Here is a 24,377-nt window from a genome sequence, read left to right on the forward strand (position 1 = left end):
CGCGAAAAAAAACTACTAATTAAAAAGTAAAAAATAATATTGTCCAAATACCTTGTCACTGAACTCTTTTAAAATGACAGGACCAATTTTGATGTAGTTTTAATATTTTAATGGAGGGTACGTATACGTCTGAGGGTCCCTCTTACGTCTACACTGGAAATAACCTACCTACCGGGTAGGTTATTTCCAAAAGATATTTTTCCTGCACGGATCGGGACTGGCTGGCTGGACTGGAATAGTCTATTTATCAAAGAAGTTTAAAATCAAAACAAAACACTGCAAATATCAGAGGAAGTAACAAATGAATGGAAAATAAATTGGTGCACCATATTAAATACTTTTTTTTGTATCGAAACAGTTATTTCAAAGCAAATTTGAAAATAAAATATAATAATAAATGGGGTTATTGACATCTACAATCTATCCGTGAATTCCAAAAGTTTGATACGTTTTATAAATGAATATTATAGCGGTCTTAATAGTTTTTAAAGAAAATATAGAACACTAATCCCTTCAAAACACTTATTACCCATATTGTATTTGTATTTTTATAGAACTCGAGAACGTTTAAAATATTCTGCCAATTAAGTTGAAGTGGGAAGGAGTTTCTTTACTTGAGGCGACCTGAACGCTCTTTGAGAATTTTGAAATAGAATACATTTTCATTTAATCGATAGGCAGTGAAGATTTCTCGACTATTTCCTGAAGGAAATGACGTACCTATTGTGTGAGCTGAAGTTAATGAGACGAGTGGCGGAAACTTTAGTCGTATTGATAGAGATGGACTGATCAATTGACCCTGCCGGTAACTTCACTTTGTTTGACTTGACATTTGAAGAAAGGGAATATATATTTTTTGTTGTTGTAGAATAACTTTTTAATGTAAAGTTATCATATATATTTAAAGCTTATACGAGTATGACAGGACTATTGAACTTACGACATAAAGTAAAGTCAATAGTGTAAGGATTCATTGTATATTACATATTGTGCCAATATATGTCAAACAATAACTACTTATAACAGGACGTAATTTGTCTATCTGCACTATTTTATTTAAAAAAAAAAACTTAATCAACGATATTTTTGAGTAAAATTTCCATTATTGTTTATATGGTTTATTTTTAATCTGTATATAAAATTTGAACGCAAAATACAATTAGTCACTCGGTCATTGATCGAGTGGTCCATATCCCGAATATTGAGTTTAATCTCGGCTGTTTTGTTTCGCCTCTTCAACATCGATCAATCCTTCTGCTCAATGTTGGTTGGATATGATATTAACGAGATTTTCATTTTGTACTTGATTTTTATATTGTACTAGATTTTTTTATTGGTTTACTTCTTAGCGAAGTCAAATATGTAACATAGAAGAAATTCAGTATTTCAAATATGGAATTGTGAATGGTTTTATTGATTTTCTTGCTATGTTTTCTTTCACCGATGACCACTAGGTTAATTATAAATACAAATTAAACATATGCATACAAGCATTAAGCTTGCCGGTTTCGAACCCGCTATCATTGGTTAAGATTCATCTAAGCTGGGCTATCTCGATTTTTTTTAAATATTATTTAATTATAATAGTATTGCATAAGATAAAACAATTGCTATTATAAAAGTGTGGGACATTTTATCGATGTGATTTTTGTTTTGACAGATTGTTTATTTTTTTTTCCGTTAAAAGCAACTTTACCACTAGTTTGAAAAACCAGCAACTCTTTTTTTATTTCTAATTAAGGTTTAGCGTGAACCTTTTAAAACAAAAGACAAGTGGCAAATTGTAATGATTTCGCAAATTAGCCGAAAATAAAAATGCGTGGATAGATTTTAAAGTTTATAGTTAAACATTTTTAATTGAATGCAAATTTTAGTGGAAAGTGATTGAGCTACGTGTAGGAGTCTATTTACACCAATATGCAGCAGTAACGGGTATAAGCGCGCCAAGGTTATGGAGTATTTGTAAACAATTCGGTTTAACACTCCCTGTGGGCGTTAAATTTATCAATCTATGCAGCTAGTAACAGACTAGCGGTTCACGACTTTATTGTATATTAGTCTCGTAAAAGAGATTTTTCGAATTCATTTTTATACCAACATATTTAAATCTTTGTTCGATATAGAAGCACTTAACTTGCTTGCTAAATGTCAAAAATCTAGTATTAACCCTATTTAATTGAGCCTATTGTCTCATTTATTACGAACCATGGTTATGTTTAAATTTCGAACGTTTGGATATTTTCTTAAAAAATGATATTGAAAATTATTGTCAAACCGTTTTTAAATTTTTTTTTTCAGTCAAATTTAAATTGTTTCTTTATAAAAAAAATAATAATAATGTGATCGAATATATCTTGGTCTGTGTATGCTATGTGTATTTAACTATACGGAACACAATTTAGCAAACATAGCTAACGTAACGACATCATTACAATGAGCGTGAAAACGACGTAGGTTGGGGGTTGAATGTAATGCGTTTGGAAGTTCTCCATATTTTTCAAAAACAAAAATGTTTTCTAAGCAAAAGTTAAAATCGCAATAAACCTTGTAATAATATATTATTGTATACGTGCCACACGATCGCGGGTTAATAGTGTATTTTTAGTGTTTTATAAAACAATAACAAATTGAACGTGTTGATTTTATGATGTTGATTCGATGATGCTGAGGATTATGGGTAATATTTTTCTCAAAATAAAATAAAAACATCTCAAAATAATTCTTAGTGGGGTTCAATATTATAGAGCGGAAGTCTCCTCCCAATTCAAAGTTAATTCGGAGGAAAAATAAATCGAAGTAAAGTCGTTTAAATTTTTTTTTATTTGTTGGAACATAGCTACATAGGAGCTCTTTTATTCTTGTAACAAAAGATATATTTATATATATATATATATATATATATATATATATATATATTGTGTCACAAATGTACTCAATATTCATAAAACATAATATTATATTACATGAACAGAATTCTAATACGGCGGAAGTTATTTAAACAAGGTATAGTGTCTGCGACATCGTGGTCATAGATAACAATCCTTAGATACATATTCAAAATATACATCGTAATTAAATCGATCTAGAATGTACAGATAATACAGACTGTTAATAATTTGGCACGAGTAATTGGGTATTTTCTATAATGAAAAATATATTATGAAATTTGATAAAAATTAAAATATATATAGAAATATACTTAAATATTTTGATATGAAGTTATAAAGGCGCATTATTAATTCATTATATTAAATTTAAATGTCCTCATTTTTTGTGTGTATATCACGTGACCTAAAACATGAGCCGCCATGGTGTGCTATCAGATAGTCAAAAACTGTCATCATCTGGCACTTTGATAAACAACTTTTCTGGAGTTTTAATACTATTATTTTTATATTACAATCCAACGATAGCGATTGTAATTAATTATTTTCCCAATTTCAATTCCCCATTAAAATTCCCAAAAGCACCAAATATTTATAGCTGTTAACGTTGAATGAGTACTGGTCGTACATACACGACTGTTGTTTCTAACAATCTGACGTCATCAAAATTAGACTGATAAGAAGACTGACAGCGTTTTTGCGGGAATAAAAAATTTTATGGCATGAAAGCGTGTTTATTTTGGCGAAACATATTTTTTTGTGGCTTTTTATTAAGAAAATCAACATTTTGAAGTACTTTTAGCAAGCATAGTACACTATTGATAAACTTTTAAAAAACAAAACGGTCCAATTCGAGTTTTATGTATAGGTTTTCTAGACTATATAGAAGTGAGCGTCCCGCAACCATTCCAGCCCTCAGCTAAATACGTCTCAAGGCTATTACTATTGTTGTTTATTGGTCAATTGTTATCGATTGTTTGTTACTATTGCGTCGATATTCTTAGACTCATTTTATTATACAAAGAGAACTTCGAAACTAGAAATGGAAGATCAATTAAATACGTATGAAATATTTTTAAATTAAATGTCTTATACAAACTATATGTAATAATTACACAATTGGTTTTAACATTTAAACCAGTGATATATGGTATTTTTACCAACGAAGAGCACGTAAGTAATGCAGGCACGTAGATAATAGATTTTTATTATATACCGCCACTTATTGTCAGTTATATGCGCTGACTTTAGTATAGGTTTACATTAGTACCTTATTATCTTCTTTCAACCGGCAAATATGACGAAAACCGTGTATTTTATATATAGCTACATTACGACCGTTGGGATGTTTGTCGTAAAACTATGCATTCGATGTATATTGGTCATTGCATTATAAACTTTAGTATTCAGTCATAAGATTTGTAATTGCATAACCGTCATGTCAAATGCACGTTATGAACGTGTTTTAAAACTAAATTCGTGCGACTACGATTGGCTATGTGTCAAAATGCAACAATCATAACAAGCAAATGGAACGAGTTTATGTTTGTAAATATTCAGATGACATCTACACTATAACTAATAGAGATGTGTTGAGGAATATCAGGGTTAATTACAGTCGTAGATTAAACACTTTTTGTAGGCCAAGTGTCGACTAGAGATTGAAAATAATTGGTGGTATACATTATTATCACAAGTCTTGAGCCTCTTATATCTCTCAATACTCGATATGCGTATTAATAAATGTAACAGTATCCGGCACAGATTATAATCATGCATAGTTTTCTGGCGTAGTTATTAGCTTGGCCTATTAAAAAATCTAATACTTATGTCAAAAAGACATCGATAAAAAGGCATAATACTCAATACAAAATTATATTAAAGATATAAAGGACTTATTTTTAATTGATTTCTAGGCATTATATATAAAAAAAAATTGTTCTTTACTAACATAATGTGGTGGAAAAGAGAATCTATTGAGTTTCTTACCGGTTCTTCGCGGTAGAATCTACTTTCCGAATCGGTAGTAGCTTTACATTTAATTCATGAGTGTTTTTATGAGCCGTCTTGAATAAAGAATATATATATAATAAATTTTGATTTTGTACGATCAAATTACATAGACAATAACTACTTTTTACTAGTTAGACATATTCGTAACAGGTGGTAAGGCAAGAGGTTCTTTATCTTTCTCAATAAACATACTTAGGTCTAGATCCTTTAAATATCAAGACATGCTATTGTAGTCTTCCGCTAATAAATCCAGCAAGCGTAATTATAGGCACATAACATCGTATATCCGATACTTGGCAGCGTTTTATTAATACAATGAATAGTTTCTATATATTTTTAAATAGAATATTTTGAGCAAATCTAAACTTCATAATTTGTAAGTCTTTACGATTAAACACTATGATTAAATTACTAGGGAAATAAAAGATATGTTTTGTCGAATTGTAATTTATCAAAACACCACCATTATATTATATAAATTAAATAATAATCATATATATCTTTTGCCAGTTTTTATATATTATTAAAATAATTTGGTTTGTAAATATTTATGAGACGAAATTATATATAGTAGTCATTTCAACTAGAATTGGTTTTATTCATAAATAATATTTGTTCGACATGAGATTTTTTATAGTTTGCTCTATTACGATAACATCGTCAGTAATTTCGTATAAATATTTGTAAATGCGTCTCGTCTAATGCTGGGTGATAATGATTTGATTGTTCCACATTATATTAAACACGTCAATGTATAGCAATATTATCATAATTACATTTGAGTTATTTTCTTTTACAACCATTAGTATTAATTTATTGATTTATGATTGATGATTATGTATATAATCTACTATATACTTATAAGGTTAAATTAGAGGTACAACTTTAATTGAGTGTTAGTTTCTTATTGAAAGCATAACATAGCAATACTTAGTATTGTTGTGTTCCCGTTTGAAGGGTGAGCGAGCCAGTGTAACTACAGGCACAAGGGACATAACATCTTAATACCCAAGGTTGGTGGCCATTTGCGATGTAAGAATATTTAATATTTCTTACTGAGTTACATTAGCTCGTAGATATAGACGGTAGTGAACACTTACCATCAGGTGCACCATTTGCCTCTCCGCCTGTCCATACTAAATAAATAAAGAAAAAAAATTTAGTATAACTTAGAGTCGGTTTACGCACTTGGTCTTTCGTCTTATGGTCGTTTGTTGCATTAGTTCTAAACTAAACGTCGTCATATAATTATCATTTTATTAAAAAAATAATAGTAGTAAAATTTTAATGTATTTTTTTGCAAAATTAAACGATAATATTATTATAATTAATTGTGAAAGTGTAAGCTGCAGTTCTTGTTAACATATGTCGCTAATTGGCTAATACTGTACTAATTACCAAAACCAAAAGGGACATCCTAGATCCCATGATTGGCTGCGCTTTGATGGTGTAATTGGCTTATACTTACAGTGTTTACGGGCGAACGTGACAACATACACGTAACTGTACATTGATATACAATTCCATATGACTGAATTTTTTCTCATTTGTTCCAGAAATACGTTGTCAGTACAGATCGCAGTGGTGATATTCATGTCCACGTTCAGGTAAGTTTGTATCTGTCGATAATTGTGTTTTACACATTTACCATTTTTTTTTTTAATAATGACATCGTCAGAACTTTATAGTGTTTAAAAATAAATGAGCCAGCTGCAAATTATTAATGGAAATTTAGGTCTTTAAAAATGTAAGCACATCTTTCTCAAAAATCTGTAGTAACATTTCATGTGTTATTTATTTATGTGATTTCTTTAAAAACTTTCTTAAAGCAATTGTTTATTCTTTAAAAGCTTACAAAAACAGTTTTTTATATGATTAATAACTTGGGAAATTGAAAACGCATAATTGCGTGACTTTAAATTTATCAATCCACAGACCTAGAAACGTGTCGAATTTTCAGTTGAAAGTAATGTACACACATATTTGTAAATTTTGTTTTAATATGGAAAACCAAAGATATAAGATTCAAATATTGAAAAATCTTGCTTATCTTTCAGTATGTCGATTTATTCCTCAGTAATAATGACTATATAAATGTAATACAATAAAATAAAGTCCACTTTTTTAAACATCGAATAAGTCGAAAGACGCTTTTAAGATGTTCTGTTCGTTCGTTACATTTGCGTTGATAACTTGCCTTTCGTCTGTTCCTTGTGAAAGTCAACCCACTGTCTACACGAACTTTTAAACAAATCTTCCTTTTGTGTAACACTGGCCTTATACTAAACGAAGCGAGAAAAAAATATCCTTGACATTTCATTTATCGCGTAAATGTGGCGAGAAAATTGGCAATAACGCCGACGCCATTATTTTACATTCAAATAGACGAAGGGACATATTAGCCCTAATGTTTTCAAGATATCTACATTGTAAGTATAGTATTTGTTATTATTATACTTTACTTGTTCAACGTTCGATTTCTGCAATGTTGACCTAAAGTATTTTAATATATAAAACTTTATTTATTCAAAGATAAACTTATGGCCTTATTCACATTTTATTGAAACTTTATTATACCAATAATTATGTAAATAGTTCTTAGGATGGTCGCAAGTTTAAACAACGATATTCTTCTAGATTCATTAATTAACACTATTTTTAAATTTATTTTACCCAATAATCCGTGTTTCACAATACATCCCGTATTATTCAAATATCGCCTATAATTCTATTTATTTAAAAATATTTAGAATTATAACAAAACACTGCCGTCGCGTTCGATTTCCTTACATTCTTTTTCTTGCCGGCAGTATCAGACATTCGGCCAGTATTAATCGTGAAAATTAAAATATTACATTACAACATATTTAAAAATAGTCAATCGACATATTATTAATTAAATTATAGTTATACGATGTGTAAATAATAACTCTAACATAGTGATAATATTTATATTAAGTCTTATAGTAGCTAGATAAAATGAAAGAAATTAAAAGTTTTAGGCTGACGTACACTATGATAATATGTAATGTCTCTTTAAACTTGTTTGAAGAAATATTACCTGATACGACTTGCTATAAAATATATGTCAATTGTCACGGTAATCGGTTGGACTTATAGATCTATTCACTTACGAAGGCGCGCCCCTCCACGTTAATTATCATCGGCGTGCATTAGTGTGAGTGACGCTTGTGCTTCAAAGATATCTTAGTGTGCGTGAGACGACTAAGAGTAGACAGCAAAGAAATATACGTCTTCGTGAGTGTATAGACCGATACTGTAAATATGTCCATAACGAAGAAAACAATTGATTTACTGATTGATTTAATTTATATAACGTTCATTAATCATAAGAAAATTCCAAATTTGTTTATGCTGCGTACCAGGGAAACGTTCCAAGATATGGACAGGTAACTTATTTTTAGCTTTTATGTAAATAATAATACTATTTACCATACGGCATACAAAATGTTTTTTATTATGTACGATATGTCCCTTCGCTAAACACGTCAAAAAATTATTTATTTGTTAATTTAATATTATATTGCACAACCCACTCAATCTCACACATACACATACAAAAACCTCCCCCCACACACACACTGGATTTTATGAATCAGAGCACATTGTAGGTACATACAGAAAGGAGTTCAAATAGAAAAGTGGTACAATTTTATTTTATATAAAATAAGGTATAATTTTTTAACGTATAAAATACGATATAAAGAAAATACAAACCGATTAATTGTGCACTATTTTAATTTAGCTGTTCTTATTCCAGGGTGATTTGAGCCAGCAGGACAAGAGATGCGTCTTTTTAACTGTTCACGATCTCGGCACCAATCGTAAGTAAGATAATATTCAGGTTCCACTTAGAAGGTTTCTTATACAACAATATGCTACCTACCTTGCTAACAGCTTCGATAGTTTAGGAGAATTAATGTGGTTATCGAATGGCAAGTAGTTGGAGTTTGTAAGGTTTTAAGGTATATTATGCTTGATATTATTTAGGAGATAAATAAGTTAAAAAAATACCATTTTTAAGTTTGACCTGTATGTATTTATATGAAGGAATCTTACAAATCTATTTTTCACCATCTTCAAGCCGTCTGATGTATTTTAAAATTGACATTAATGACCGATGACAATATAAATAATTTATGCTAGTACTCTTACGATACTGGCCAAAACTGAAATATAAAACACTGGTATTACAGGTTACGTACTTACGTACCGTCAGTTTTCTTTCATACCTTTTTGTGAACGATTAGATATTTAATTCGTTTAATCGAAATGTAAGAGCCAATTTGGCACATGGCCTAGAACACGTAAATTTTAACAGAAGATTACGGATACAATTACAGGCAAGCATCAGTCTCGTGACCTTTAATTATGTTTATAATTCATATTATTCATTCATTTATCTTGTTCAGCGGTGAAGGAGGACATTCACACACATGAAAACAATGATATCGTACGGAGTGAATTTCTGCGTCATGTTCCAAACCTTCTACTGTATGGAATATTTATCAGCTGTTACTTTACTTTAGTAATACATAAGTATTACTGAAAATTTTATTGTGTAAAAAGTCAATATTAAATGATAATTAATTTAATATTGACTTTTAATAAATAAAATATTATTTTAATTTCAGATACTTCCATGGTGGATTTCATAAACCACCCGGCTATGGCCGAGATCAAGGAGCGGTCCTGTTTTATACACGTTGATGTTCCGGGCCACGAGGAGAACTCTCCTGATCTACCTGAATCGTAAGTTTATCGACAATCACTCATATTTTAGTTGAAAAATCTCGAATTAATTTGTTAATTCGTTGTTACTTTTTAATTTTAAGTATGCTAAACTGGTTGTAGCTTAACGCAAGTTAAAGGACGATTCAAAAGTTCTTGTAAAGGTCATTTGGAATAAAGTATATATTTTTTAAAAATTTTAACAGTTCCAGTTAACTTATAAGCTACACCAATTTTTCAACACACACATACCGGACGACCGAAGGTCTATACCAATATACAACAGCTTAAATAATCAAGCGTTTAAAATGCGTACTTTAATTTTTTATTTGTCATTGAATTAAAAACGATAACAAAAATAAGTTGAAATAATGTAATACAAAATCGTATATGACATAAAGAGGCGGAGAGAAGAAGAAAGAAATGCAGGGGCATAATGCATGTACTGTAAGCCGCGTAAAAGGATTTCGTTTCATTCCAACTGGGAGCTAATAAGTTGCTAATAAATATCAATATAATTTTTGTTGTGCAATTAATACTATTTCGTAAAAAACCCTAGATCATTTAGAATAAGCTTTCTATTTAATAAATATTTTTTGTAGGAGTATGAACATAATCTATTAGAGCATGCCTCAATTATTAATAATAATTTCAGCTACCCGTTTCCATCGCTGCAAACTCTTGGCGAAGACCTCATTACGGTGCTGGACTTCTTACACGTGAAATATGCCGTGGGGCTCGGGGAGGGCGCTGGTGCGAATATCCTCGCTCGATGCGGACTGGCCCATCCGCGCCGTCTCCTCGGTCTGATCCTTGTCAATTGCACTGGATCTACTTCATCTGTTGCCGATGCGTTCCGTACGAGGTTCTCTCGCTGGAGAGGAACTAATTTCTCCCAGTCGGAGGAAGATTTTCTCATCTATCATAAGTTCGGACACGTGAGTTTTACGAACGAGATCCTTGATTATAGCTATCAGGTAATGTTTCTTTGTTTTGCAATTAACATCATTAAAAACTAATGCTAAATTTGGACAACGGTATTTTTCAATTTAAAATATTTCCATTTCTCTATTTTGCATAGATAAGTTAATTATAATTAATTGAGCCTAAAGAGTTTAATTGCTTAAAATCATTGATAAAATTACTGAATGATTCTGTTATTTTAGAAATACATAAGAAAATTAACTTTAAAATAAATACAATTTCTAGAAATGTTCATCAAATACAGTTGTCCAAAGTTATACTGATTGAACCATAAATCAGGTAAGGAATTTGTTTTCTTGTGTTCTCATTATATTTAGCTGATTGTTTTTAAGTTCTGTTTTGTGTATGATATGCTTTTTGTGTGTGTAACTAACTAAGTAGTGATAGATTACATTTGTAATTGCCATTATAAAACATTTTCCTTATCAGCTTTCTATTTATTTTCTTAGAATTTAGATTTAACTTTTATTTTATAAATAAAAGTAGTAGTAAAAACTGACAGTCTGTGAATGTTTGAAGCTTGGTTTGGTGAAGATACATATGGCTGATTTTTATTCCACACATGCGGATTTCCTCGCGATATTTTTGCTTCCGAATGAAGTCAGTGAGTAATATGAAAATTCCGGAAACTGTTCGGGCTTGAACCCGTCCGTTAAGATTTACAGATTCCAACCACTCATCTCTGCTCATTATTTTCTTTAGGGTTTTTCTTATAGCCAACAGTACCTACTTTTCATTGATTGTGTATTATCTTTAATCGTTGTTGTACAATAATCTTTCCATAAATACTGACGATTTCTAATTATTGCTTTACTATTTACTTTAAGCTTTAGATATAACAACCATATTTACTATTCTAAGAAAATAGATATTTTTACTAACACACTAACTAACATTATATGTACATACATTTTTATATAACTTGTACGAAGGAAAATAAATCTGTTAAAAATAAAGTTACTAAAAACCAACAAATAAAATTAATTATTGCTGATTTTGCTTTCTTCGTATAAATGTTATTGAATTTCATCTTATATTTATATCTATATATTTTTCCTTAACCTTCGGTATTTTCGTTTGTTGTATATTGGACGTAATATTTTTTGGAATTTTTATATATTTTATTTTTATGTCGCTTTTACACCTAATTTCTTGAAAAATAAAAACAAAAATGTAATTGTTTTTTATTTGTTATGTTGTTGTTTATTCACTTTCTGAATTTTCCGGTCCGCGTTATGTATCCAGGAGTTATTGGAGAGTTTTAGTTACGCGACATCAATTATATAATATATTTTTAAATTTAATTTATTTATATTATTTATGTTTAGAAAGTAAATCATAAATATTTTAAACAAAAAAAAATCTGTAGTTTGTCTTGTGTTAATTTAAAAGCATACATCAATACGCCTTTTTTCAAGAACCTAATTAAGAAATTTATTTAATTTAAACAGCAAATCACGAGCGATTCTACGGAGTCTGGGGAGCGAGAGCGCGAACGCATGCTTTCGGAGTACCGCTCGCGTCTTCGCGGGAACTTGAACACGCACAACATAAAGCAGTACGTGCGCGCTTTCATCAAGTAAGTAGCCGACCTCATCATCATTTATCACAGTTTAAATTGGTATAGAAATTATAGTTCTTTAATCGTGAAAAAATATCGTGGTTTTGATACTAACGTATTTCCTATGTGTAAAAATGTAATATAATTTAATTTTTGTAATACAATTATGTTTTTTGAAATTACTTTTTGCATTATACGTATTATCTTTAATCTTTGATGGTTCCATTATTGTTATCATTAATTAAATGAATTGAATATAATATGTATAATATATTTAAATCCGTGTTTACAATGCTATTTAAACTCTATTATGACTTACTAGGTACCATGATTTGCAATAATCAGTGTTTTTTTGTTGTATATAAAGGTAATTTTTTAATGGTTAAAAAAAAATGTATCCCGCTGAGTTTCTTTCGCCGGTTCTTTTCAGGTCCGAGGTGCTAAATTCCGAACCGGTGGTAGATTTTTGACAATCAATAAGCAAGTGTAAACACTTCTATATTGAATAAAGATTTTTGACTTTGACTTTGACTTTGGCTTTAATCGTTTCAGGAAATAACAGCGAATTGTATTACTTTGGCTGCTATAAAGTTGACTAATGAAAGAATACCATACATTGAAATAATACATGTAACAAATTTATCGATTAAATGTAAAGATTTTATATGTCAATAAAATAGAGAAATAAGATTTGGACTAGATTTTGTTTTCCGTTGATAAACAAAAGAATGAAACATAATGATTTAAAATATTTTTATACTTAAATGATAATTATTTGTAATCTATGTTGGAAAAGGCCATCAGTTCGCAAAACAATTAAATAGCTATGATTAGTGAGTCAATAAATGTGTATACGTTAATACATACTTATGCCCTCATATTTTCGCTTCATTTCGGTACATAGTAATTGGTATAAATTATTCGCAATTCGATTCAATATCGAGAGGGACAGCAATAGTACAAAAAGGTTGAGTTTACATAATTATTTCTTGTTAAGGTTAATTTGCTATAAAAATATTTTTTTTATAAAATCTTGTAATCGTGTTTATTATATACAATTAAGTTTTTAATGGTAGCTTTTTATTTTTAATAAGAATATTCACTAGTTAAAATTTGTATAATTTATTCTGTATGACAAAACAGGCCAAGTGCGAGTAAGTCTACTAAGGGTTACGTACGTCTCTTGAGACTTATGTTATTATTATTTGATATGATAGCGCTTATAGTTGCCAGTCAAAGACAATCAGATAGACAGTAAAGGCTTATAATAAGGAGTTATATGTATAATTGCTTTCCTCGGATATGCATTGAGTACGTGGTGTATCGAATTTGGAAGAGTAACTTTATCACATTCTTGAGTCGAATTGACGTTCAGTTGTCATGACTCATTACAAAATGATTCGTAATAAATTTCTAATTAATTTATGTTTTATTTTTTTTTCTTTTGTTGATGAACATGACAATAATGAAGTGAAGGTTGAATAACGTACGTTTCGATTTGTGCGACTTTATTTTAATGGAACTTTGATTGATAGTGTATAAATTAAAAAAAGTCACTTCGCTGTTTGTGTTAAAATCATTAATTTATTATAATCTATCATTCATCAAAATATTGAAAAAATATACACAAGTACTCATTAGTTAACAAAGTTATAATTATATTCTAGAAAATGACAAAAACATTAAGGACTATTCAATTCTATCTCTTATGTCAACAAAATATGGCTGCCTCGCCGCCCGCGTGTCATATATTTTCTTATGCCACGTCGTCTGTCCGGTGACGTCACTTCCCAAGCCACGTCACTCAGTCTTCGTTCAACAATATATAATTTTATCAGTTCATAAAAACTTAGAAGAGTTCTGTATTCTTTAACCTTTATATATCAGCCATCAGCCTATTAGTTGTATATTAATTACGTTTTTTTTTATTTTTATTATACTTCTTTCAGTCGCAAAGACCTAATCCTTAAAGGCTGTCAACCGGACATACTTCTGATCACGGGCATGTTAAGTCCATACGCCAGTGTGGTGGAGAAGATGTACAAGGAACTCGATAAGGACAGGGTCACTATACTCAAAGTGGAGCGAGCTGGTGATGTTCTGTCTGAAGCTGTAAGTATATTAAAAAAAACATACTTTCTTGCTAATTGCTTAAGGTTCCTTATTTAAATTAAAAATCGATAACTTTAATTGGTGTTAATATAATAAATTTGAAGAATAATTCTAAATATAGTTTAACTATTTGATTTTATAAGAGGACGAGAAAAAATAAAATTTAATATTTATTTCTACAAGGGCATTAAACAATAGGCTCGTTAACCTTGACCTTGAATCTTTCGATACTTTATTTATCATGATTTCTTAGGAAAATATATTCACATGTAATAATAAATATGTACGTGTTATATAATCTAAAAACATCTAAATTGCTCAAAATATAGAGGTTTATTTGGTGGCAGGGCTTTGTGCAAGCCTGTCTGTGTAGGTACCACCCACTCAACACCCACCTACAAACAGCAATACTTACTATTGTTGTATTCCGGTTTGAAGGGTGAGTGAGTCAGTGTAACTACAGGCACAAGGGACATAATATCTTACCTCTAAAGGTTAGTGGCGCATTGGTGTAATGTAGGGAATGGCTATTATTTCTTACAGCGTCAATGTCTATGGGCGGTAGTGACCACTGATCCCATCCGGTAGTCCATGGCCCACCAACCAGATACAAAAAAAAAGATCTCAAAATAATATGGATGTAAAGATACAAATTCTAATTACTATTACCGATGGACAAAAATATATTTTAAACAATTTAACGATGTTTTCTTTGCGTTCAGAGAGAGAGAGATTTTTATTTGTGAGAAGTAAGTTTAAGACGATAAGCCCCGTAATTAGTGACAGTGAGTTTAATCAGTATAGGTATTGAAAAGTAAAAGAATTTAAAAATAATAGAAATATATTAACAAAAAAGATGGAAAGAAGGAGAAGAAAAGAGGAAGAGAGGGATAAAAGAAAGTTTTAACGAAAAAAGAAATACACAATAAAGATACAAAAAAATGTATTGGTAAAAGAAAAATATTGAATCAAATTTTAAAACTAGTCTTATGATTCGATTATTATATAATTTCATACAGAGTTTGAATTTATAGACCAGTAGATAGATAAAAAATTGCGGGTTCAAACCCGGACAAGCACTTAATTTTCAGGTACTTAAGGAAAATATCATCAGAAAACCTACAAGTTCCAGAGGAAAATCTGCAACAATTATATCCATCAATCCACAATACAGCACCATGGTGGAATAAGGTCTAGAGATCCTCATGAAAAGAAGAGCGGTGCGACTTGAATAGGCAATTTTTTCTTCGACACTCCGAAGACAACTCAATTATCTATGACATATCTTTCAAAGCGAGTAAAGTAATCGTTATACAGTGTAGCTATACAAACATTATCTTCATTAATAAGCAGTTTCTTAATAAACCTATCATCTTAAGGACAGTATTACGAAATGATTATGTGGTATTAATATTGCTTTAGGACAACATGAGTAGACATAAATATGGCAATAATTTAATCTTATGATGTAATATTTTCATCTCTAAGTTTATCGATATATTATTAAGCGAATAAACAACAGGGACATTTAAAAAAATACCTGGACTACATTTCTTAGTCCTCTGAGTATGAAATTTGGCACAGCTTATATTTATATGGAGATGGAGTGCAGAAATATAATACATTACATAAAAATTAATTTAAAACATGTATATTATGTATGCAAACACTACCATGCGTTTGACATACACACAAACACACACACACACACACACACACACATAATTATGCTTCATAGTACGTCCATACTGACTAAGACAACGCAAGTCATGTCAAAGTTAATTTATTATAATAATAACAGAGTATCGTCCAATTGAGTTTCATTTTTCTTATTTTTCGTATTTTATATTTTTCTTAGCAATTAATGACTTTCGAGCTTCCTAATTGCTCTTATTACCTAATATATGCACGTTCGTCATAAAGTTTGCTTAAATAGGGATTTTTTAAAGGGTACTGGATTCAATTTACTGACATGAAATATAGTCGATAGATATTGTTTTGCAGTTAGATAAGAACTTAGGTACATTATTGAGTTCATGTTGTTGAGTTATTGTTGTTGATGTTCAAAAAGTAATTTAGATTTAATAATTTGTTTTTAAACAATCAGTAATGTGGCGCACATTGGCGCGACTCGTTTTTTATAAACTGATGACATTTATTAATTTATTATAATATCATGAATTTATTCCTAAGTTGATTATTTCACGCCAATGTTATATAAAACGCACATCATGCTCGTTTATACATATTTCCTCGCCAGTGCACACTAATACTACGTCTCCGGTATTGCATCGTTTGAAAGTAAAAGTAGGTGGAACTCGTACAACCACGATAGGCGCAGTTGCTGCCGCGACCTGTTTGGCGCGCTCTTGTGGGTCAAGCAATATTATTTTTTAGAAGATTATTTCTAGTGCTGTAGTACTAAAAATGATTATTCTGTACTTAATCGTCGTTATAGTAATGGTAGGTATGATTGTTGGCTTGTATCAGAAAAACACCAATATAATATGCAAATCTAAAAAGAGACTTGATGGAAAAACTGCCATAGTTACTGGAGGAACATCAGGAATGGGTCTTCGAATTGCCACGGATTTCGCTGATAGAGGAGCTCGAGTGATCGTAGCTTGTCCATTTGTCGATGAAGGAACTCGTGGTAGGAAATTTATCGTCGACAAAACTGGCAACGAAGAAGTTATTTTTAAGCTCCTAGACCTGGCATCTACTGCATCGATACGTAAATTTTCCGAGGATGTGATTAAAACTGAAAAAAGACTGGACATTTTGATTAACAATGCAGGTGTTGGTAACGTCGAAGATTTTGCTACTAAAGATGGACTGAATTTCACAATGCAAGTGAATTATTTTGGACAATATTTATTAACGTTGTTATTGCTGCCCTTATTAAGAAAGACGGGAAATAGCTTGGAACCTTCTAGAATTGTGAATACAGCGTCAATTTTGCACAACATAGGTAGCGTTAATTTCGAGAAAATAAATTGTCCAAATTATTGGTATCCAATACAATTATACGCGAATAGCAAACTTTGTTTGATATTATTTACTCGTGAATTAGCAAAGAGGTTGAAAGATTTAAAAGAATATAATGTTAAAGTTAATTCTGTGGATCCAGGTGCCGTTGGTACCACAATTTTTAATACGGCAGGAAAGTACTACGGTGGTTTTATAACATTTTTATTCTCAGTGCTGTTTAAGACACCTTGGGAGGGCGCGCAAACCGCAATCCATGTGGCATTAGATAAGAAGGCTGGTCTCGTGAGTGGAGAACTTTTTAAGAATTGCAAATTATCTCGGGCTAAACAGACTGCGTATGATGATGATTTGGCTTGTTCACTTTGGGAAGAATCTCGAAAACTTATTGGTTTATGTGAGGACGAATATGAACAATGTTTCCAAGTCTTAAAATAATTGGTTCAGGTTTTCCATTTAACTTTCGAACAAAAATAAATCATAACTTCGTTATGAACGTATCGATTTGTATGATTTCTTTGTTTTAAAGGAAATTATAATAAAGGTAATGGTGATATCATATCTTTACATATAAGTAGAAAAAACAGATATATATATGTTGTTATTTATGTAGCTATTTACTCAAGCGATCACTGATATAATAATAAGTCAAGGAAAAATATATTGTGAGTATTTTTTTCTATGCAGCCATGATATAAATTTACCGAACTCGTACTTACTATTTATTTACTTAAACCAAAGATTAAAATCTTACTTACGATTTATCGAATCGAATGTAAGAAATTATAAGGTATTTATATAAGTTTAATTATACGGTTTTATTAAAATACCATTAAAATTATTCATCATAATTTGAATATTTTGTAATGCGATATGCTTTTATTTACTTATTTAACTAAATTAAGAAATACGATGATGAAAAATATAAAGTAAAAGTTAATATATTATATAAATTATAATACATTGTTTTATTGACTCCGTTTAATTTCCTACGTCATAATTTAAATTTTAGTGGTTATTCAATAATTAAAATGCGAGAGGTGCCTGTTTAAATATGACTGTAGAAAGATATTGGTTAAAACACTTGGCGGAATTATGATGGGCTGAAACAGCGTTACTAAAGTAAAAAAAATAACATAGGTAACAGTAACCGGGATGATAATTATGTTAAATTGATAATAATTGACAATAAATAATTCAAATAACATATGTACGTATAACATAGCACTTTCCATTAATGTTTTAGAGTTTTATGATCCTATGTTTGTTATTGTAACGGTTTTAACATGTTGACAATTATGTTTTATTTTATCGTTCTTAAGATCAACAAATAAATTTATTATAAAAAAATGTTTACAGCCGGCGAAAGTAGCACAATCGTTACTCCTGTTCTGTCAAGGTCAAAGTCAATTGACGTCATTACCTCCACCGGGAGTCGAACGGCGAATGTCACGTGGGATGTCAATGGAGGAGTACGACAAGCCAAACATAAGAAGGTTGTCTCTTACTCCGAGTCTCGCAGAATCACCTCCGCTGAGGAAATTGTAAGATATAGCTGGATAATTTATATCTATAAATATGTTTTCATTTATTTTTCATTGTAATTTTTATTACCTGTATATCGAAATATGAGGACCATCTAATTGTAAGCCAACAAATAATTACACTACGAATATAATCTTGACCACCTATGATTATAAAATGGCTTTATTTTTTAATGAATAATCATTTTCTGAAATATTTATACATATTGCGGTGAATAATAAACATGTATTTTGTCTTATAATGATGTTAGTTGAAATGACCCACCGTGTACTACGTGTATTGTAATGGGCGAAACTTTATAGTACGGTATTGCTATTCTCTAAGAACAACTCGAAATTCAACACCGTCGTGAAAAGTCCCAAAGCGATATTATTTACAACCTTCGAAGGACATACGTATCAAAATTGCGTATTATATCATATCAGTTCTTAGAATAGCAAATTCTGAAAGTTTTTAATTTGAAATAAAATGAAAATATTTTCTATAAAATGTAAGTGATTTAATATAAAATATGCAATGAATACGTATATTTATTTGCAATACAATAACAGGTTATTTTATATATGAATATACGTATTAATTGCACATTATATAATAAGTATGTAATGATTAAAATTATATACCTATTTATTTTTCAATCGATATTATTAAATATTTAGAATATTTTTGGATTTTGAAATTATTCGAAAATTATAATATGCAATATACCGACTTTTTTTAAAGAACATTTAATAACTTAAATAAACTCAAACATAAGGAAGTGGTTATTATTATTATTTATAAAAAAAATAAACAATTTAGTAAATAATGAGTTATTTAAATATATTTTTTCATATAATATGTTTGTAAATAATGTATTACTGTATATCAATACCATATGCATATTTAATTAGTAAATTGTAACAAAGTTCAAATATCATAATAATATAATCAAATGATAACTATAACATGTATGAATATTATAATAAGTTATTTTAAGTAAATCAGCTTCACCAAACAGATTTTGAAATATAATTAATAGATTTTTAAAACGAAGTCATAAAACGTAACTTTAAATATATTATTATTTAAAAATATTTAATGAATATATTTATTGTATGAACAATTTTTCTCGACTGTCTAATGGAGGATGAAGTACATCTCGTGTTTTTTTTTTTTTGTTTTGTTAGCAGAAATCTATAATAATAAGCTATTTAATGGGAATATTCTAAATCTGAAGTTACTTTAAACGTATGTGGCGAACGTGGTGATTTTGTAATTGCGAACAAATATAATTTTTTTGGTGATATTTGTACATACATCTGTAACGAATCTTATTCTCAAATTCGATCTTCGAGGTCACTTAGAAGATATCTTTAGTACGAGATTAGTATTTCTTTATTTACTTACATCATTTCATTTTATGTAAACATATTTTCACCAGCTATTCTCCTAACCAATTGTACATTGGTGCCAAGGATTATACGCCGACGGATATATGTACATCGCTGTGTAGAACACAACTGTGAACGTATGTATGTGTGTTGTGTAGATATTTTTGTTCCGACTTTTAGACATCGTTAGATTTGAAACGTAATGAGATTTGTTAAGTTACCGTTTTATTGTTTTTTGTTAACGAACGAGTTCTAAGTCAAACTAAACTAAATTCGTTTATCTCTTTCGTATATATTAAAAATGTTTATGTATAAGTACACAACACAAATAAGTGTGTATGTTTATAATATAAATATGTACTAGAAGCAAAATTTGAGAGTATTTTTCATTTTATATTATTTTAATTATTTTAAAAAATATGGCGTTTTTTAAATGTACATTTCTTAAAATTTTCTGGTACCCTTAACATACTCTTAAAAATAATAAATAATAAAAAAAAAATAATCGTATATTGATTCTAACAACAATTAATAAATAACGACAAAAACTGCCATGTATAAGCAGTTTTTGTGTTTATTTATTCTCTACATTTAGTTCTTAGTTACTCAATAAACTACGTTTTATTATAATTATGTTTATGTTTTGAATAAAAAACTGAAGAAAACACGGTAACAATTCCTTTGTTATGGTAAATAAGTTCATGTTTATAGATGTTTTTATAAAGTTATGTTTTTTTATATCCATTGCGTTAATATTTTATAAATTATCGTTATGTGTATTGCTTACTTTACAATAAATAGTTTTGAGTCTCGAATTTGTTTCATTTGCTACAAAAGGCGAAAGTTTTTTTAAACTATTTTAAATAAGTTGTCGCCTGCGGTGTTTTTTTAAAATATTTTAAAAAGTAGCCTATGTCCTTTCTTGGAGTTCAAGCTAAATCGGTTCAGTAAGTTGGCCATGAAAAAGCAACAGACAGACATACAGACAGATTTACTTTACATATAGATATTTTGAGGACAAAAAAGGCCTGTAGACAGCAGCACTGTAAGGTATATTAATTGCTCCATATTGTATCAAAGGGCCTGTCGTCAGCTTGCCTGGCCTCGACCTTTAAATCGGAACAGGGAAATACAAATAACTATATATGATTGAATAATAATTGATGAGTGCCAACCTCTCGGATGGGCTTGCGTTTACCTTGAATTTATTATTTAACATATATTTATAAATGATTACATTTTAAGGTGATATTCGGAAAGTCAATTGCAATGAGTTTTACGTTTATTTTACCATTATAGAAGAAAACTGTGTATGTATTTAATTTAGATTTTCATAAGAAATAAGCCCAGTGATTAGACGATTTACAAATACTTTAGTGAAGCTGGCTATAGGATATGTCCACTATAGGATATGTATCATCATGTAGTTTTTTAAAATAGCTAAAAACGCTAAATATCCGATTAATAGTAGGTAATTGAGATTCTATTTAACTTCCTTATATATAAAATCTTACCACTTAAATGTGCCAGATGAAGTCGAAGTAGACGAATATTTCGTACTAAACATGTTAAAATATTTTTTGTCGTGGTAAGCCTTAATAATATAGCCTAAATAGTAATATTTAGTATTGTTGTGTTCTATTTTTAACACAACAATAATAAGTATCAAATGTTTTGAGTAAGCCAGATTTAAAACATGTTTCCTTATAGTTTGTTTTAATATAGGTGTAGAACAAGAAATTAGAAGAAAAGCGCGTTGGCGCTTTACAAAAACTGCTTCGATTAAAGTTACGTTAACGAAATAACTGTAATAATCTCGCGGTCATAGTACCCTGGTATCCCACGTTCTGAAATCAACGTGACTTTGTATATCGATGTGTTGGAATGGGATTTATTGGTTTCGGAAAATGTAACTTTAAACTAGTTGCTATAAAGTGCTATTTTGATAATCAATATTTAGAATAGGATAGCGTAGCCTTGCGATCTCTTGTTCCTTCATTAAACCCTGGTATCGCATGTTTTGATTTAAACCTGACGTAAGGTTTTCGATACATCGTCATTATCCATTATTTTGCATTGTTGTTTTTTAAAGTAATATTTAAATTATATTAATTAACTATCCATTTAAAACAAAAAACTTTCTTTCGGGTTTGATAAATCCCTTATATTAACAAGGGAATGCCTTTTAGATTTTTTCTTGGGTGTTTGTTAATTCAATAAATACGTTCTTTCTAAACCCTTAACTCATGCGAAGCCAAGACGTGTAGCTAGTAATAAATGTTTATTTATTACTAGCTACCCGTCTTGGCTTTGCTATTATTACTATTTATAAATAGTTCACTATTCAATTATACACTGTCTCATTGTATTGATTGTTTATAATGCATCCAAAAAATAATTTGGTCAATTTGTTTTTGGATAGTTAGAATGCGTGTATACCTACACGATTTTTTTCGATTGATATTCTTATATTGTATCAATCGCGGGCGAGTTTCTCGCTAGATTTGTGTTTATAATAATTCCTCTCGTGTTTGGCGGGAAAGAAAAATATCGTAAGAAGAGTGGCATATTTCTGAATAAAAACAAAATTGGTAAAAAACAGAGGCTTCAAATATTCTCCTTAAAAGGGAGCCCGAGTTAGCCCAGCAATGGGATATGTAAATGCATAGGCCGATACGCTTATAATTTACTTTGAGAAACTTTAATATTTTGGTAGAATAAATCTTAAGGATATTTGAACTTTAACCAAGCCGCAATAAAGTGCAATTTTGATTATTCGCTGGAATAGCGATCTCTCAAGCCTTCATGAAAACCTGATATCCGATATTTCAGTATAAGCACGACGTAATCTACACATAGTTTTAGTAAGAAGTGTGTCGCGTGTCGGCATTATGACATTAAAAGTGAAAACAGTATTACTTTTATTTGTATGCTCATAAATATGTATTTTATGGATAAGTTTATTTTATTTATACTCGACTTAACCTTGAGTTCATATTGAAACATTTGACAACTGTTGGAATATTAAATAAATATGTAAGGTCAGTGGCTTTTTTATAGGTTGAACCCATGTCGAACTTGGTTGACGATAACTGGTAGATACTTTTAACTACTTCCATATTAATTTAATCGCAAGTCGTAAGCGTTTTGTTTTACATCAATTTTTTTTTATTAACAAAACTGCCTTCTATATTAAAAAACTTAACGTGTTTTTTTTATTATTTTTTTTTATGTTACGGTCGTTCGTCTGATATTTGACTAATTTGTCCCAAATCGTTGGAAAATCCGTCCAGTAGGATTTTTTGTAGAGTAACAAGTATATAACATATATTATTGTTCAATATGATAGTGCACGGTGAGACTACTTGTAAGTAGTAGAACTTTTGCCTATTATTGTATGATAATTTTGTAATGTATTTTTTTTATTTTGATGTAATATTGTATCCACTGTTGGTAGTCCTACTATATATAAATATAAATAAATATATAAATAAATAAGTAAGTGCAGATGTAAAATTCTGTTTCAGTTCTGTAAGATGACAAGTTAATGTTTGCATTTGCTTGCCAATTATTACTTATTGCCAATTTTTTTTGTACGTTTTTTTTTTAATCAGCTTTACATTAGCCTTTTTATAATGTACTAGCTGTTACCCGCGGCTTCGCTTGCGTAAAATATGAATATATTAACAAATTAACTTAAAATATTACGTTAATGTAAGACCTCTTTGTGAACCACATTGGTGTGTATTACAGCCCTTAGGGTAGGATATCCAGAAACGCTTAAATACGTATATACTCATTTTTTATCAGTAGCCCAAAAATAAAGCCACATGCTTCTAACTTCAAAGATGAGGGTCTTCCAGACTATCCTATTTACGAAATGTCAACCCTACATAAAAAAGCCAACCTATATAAAAAATGTCAACCGTTATTAAACCCTTTAAAGAATTAGTCGTTTTTAATCAGTATCCCAAAAATAAAGTTTCATGTTTTTAACTTAAAAAATAACGGACTTCCATAAAAAAATGTCATCCCTTATTTCAACCCCTTATTGGTAGATTATCTAGAAACGCTTAAAAATGTATGTAGTCATTTTTAATCAGTATCCCAAAAATAAAGTTACAAGTTTCTTTTTTAAAAAATTACGGACTTTCATACATACTT

General features: G+C 29.8%; 2 protein-coding genes across 6 annotated transcripts in view; both read left to right on the top strand.

Annotated features, from left to right (window-relative positions):
• The window catches only part of LOC125063927 (uncharacterized protein ZK1073.1), a 45,047-nt gene extending 26,112 nt beyond the window's left edge, over positions 1-18,935 (top strand). For all 5 annotated transcript variants that reach the window (XM_047670634.1, XM_047670631.1, XM_047670632.1 and 2 more), the window contains 7 exons: positions 6,455-6,505; positions 8,680-8,743; positions 9,554-9,671; positions 10,306-10,588; positions 12,086-12,213; positions 14,145-14,307; positions 18,655-18,935. In XM_047670634.1, the coding sequence (XP_047526590.1) occupies positions 6,455-6,505; positions 8,680-8,743; positions 9,554-9,671; positions 10,306-10,588; positions 12,086-12,213; positions 14,145-14,307; positions 18,655-18,843 (996 nt within the window). In that variant the 3' untranslated portion in view covers positions 18,844-18,935. The remainder of the gene's footprint in view (positions 1-6,454; positions 6,506-8,679; positions 8,744-9,553; positions 9,672-10,305; positions 10,589-12,085; positions 12,214-14,144; positions 14,308-18,654) is intronic.
• Positions 15,330-17,795, top strand: LOC125063928 (retinol dehydrogenase 11-like). Its single transcript, XM_047670636.1, has one exon. The coding sequence runs from the start codon at positions 16,735-16,737 to the stop codon at positions 17,731-17,733; it is 999 nt and encodes a 332-aa protein (XP_047526592.1). The 5' UTR covers positions 15,330-16,734; the 3' UTR covers positions 17,734-17,795.
• Positions 18,936-24,377: the final 5,442 nt, after the last annotated feature.

Source organism: Vanessa atalanta, chromosome 5 (assembly GCF_905147765.1).
Source record: "Vanessa atalanta chromosome 5, ilVanAtal1.2, whole genome shotgun sequence".
Taxonomy (NCBI): Eukaryota; Metazoa; Arthropoda; class Insecta; order Lepidoptera; family Nymphalidae; genus Vanessa; species Vanessa atalanta.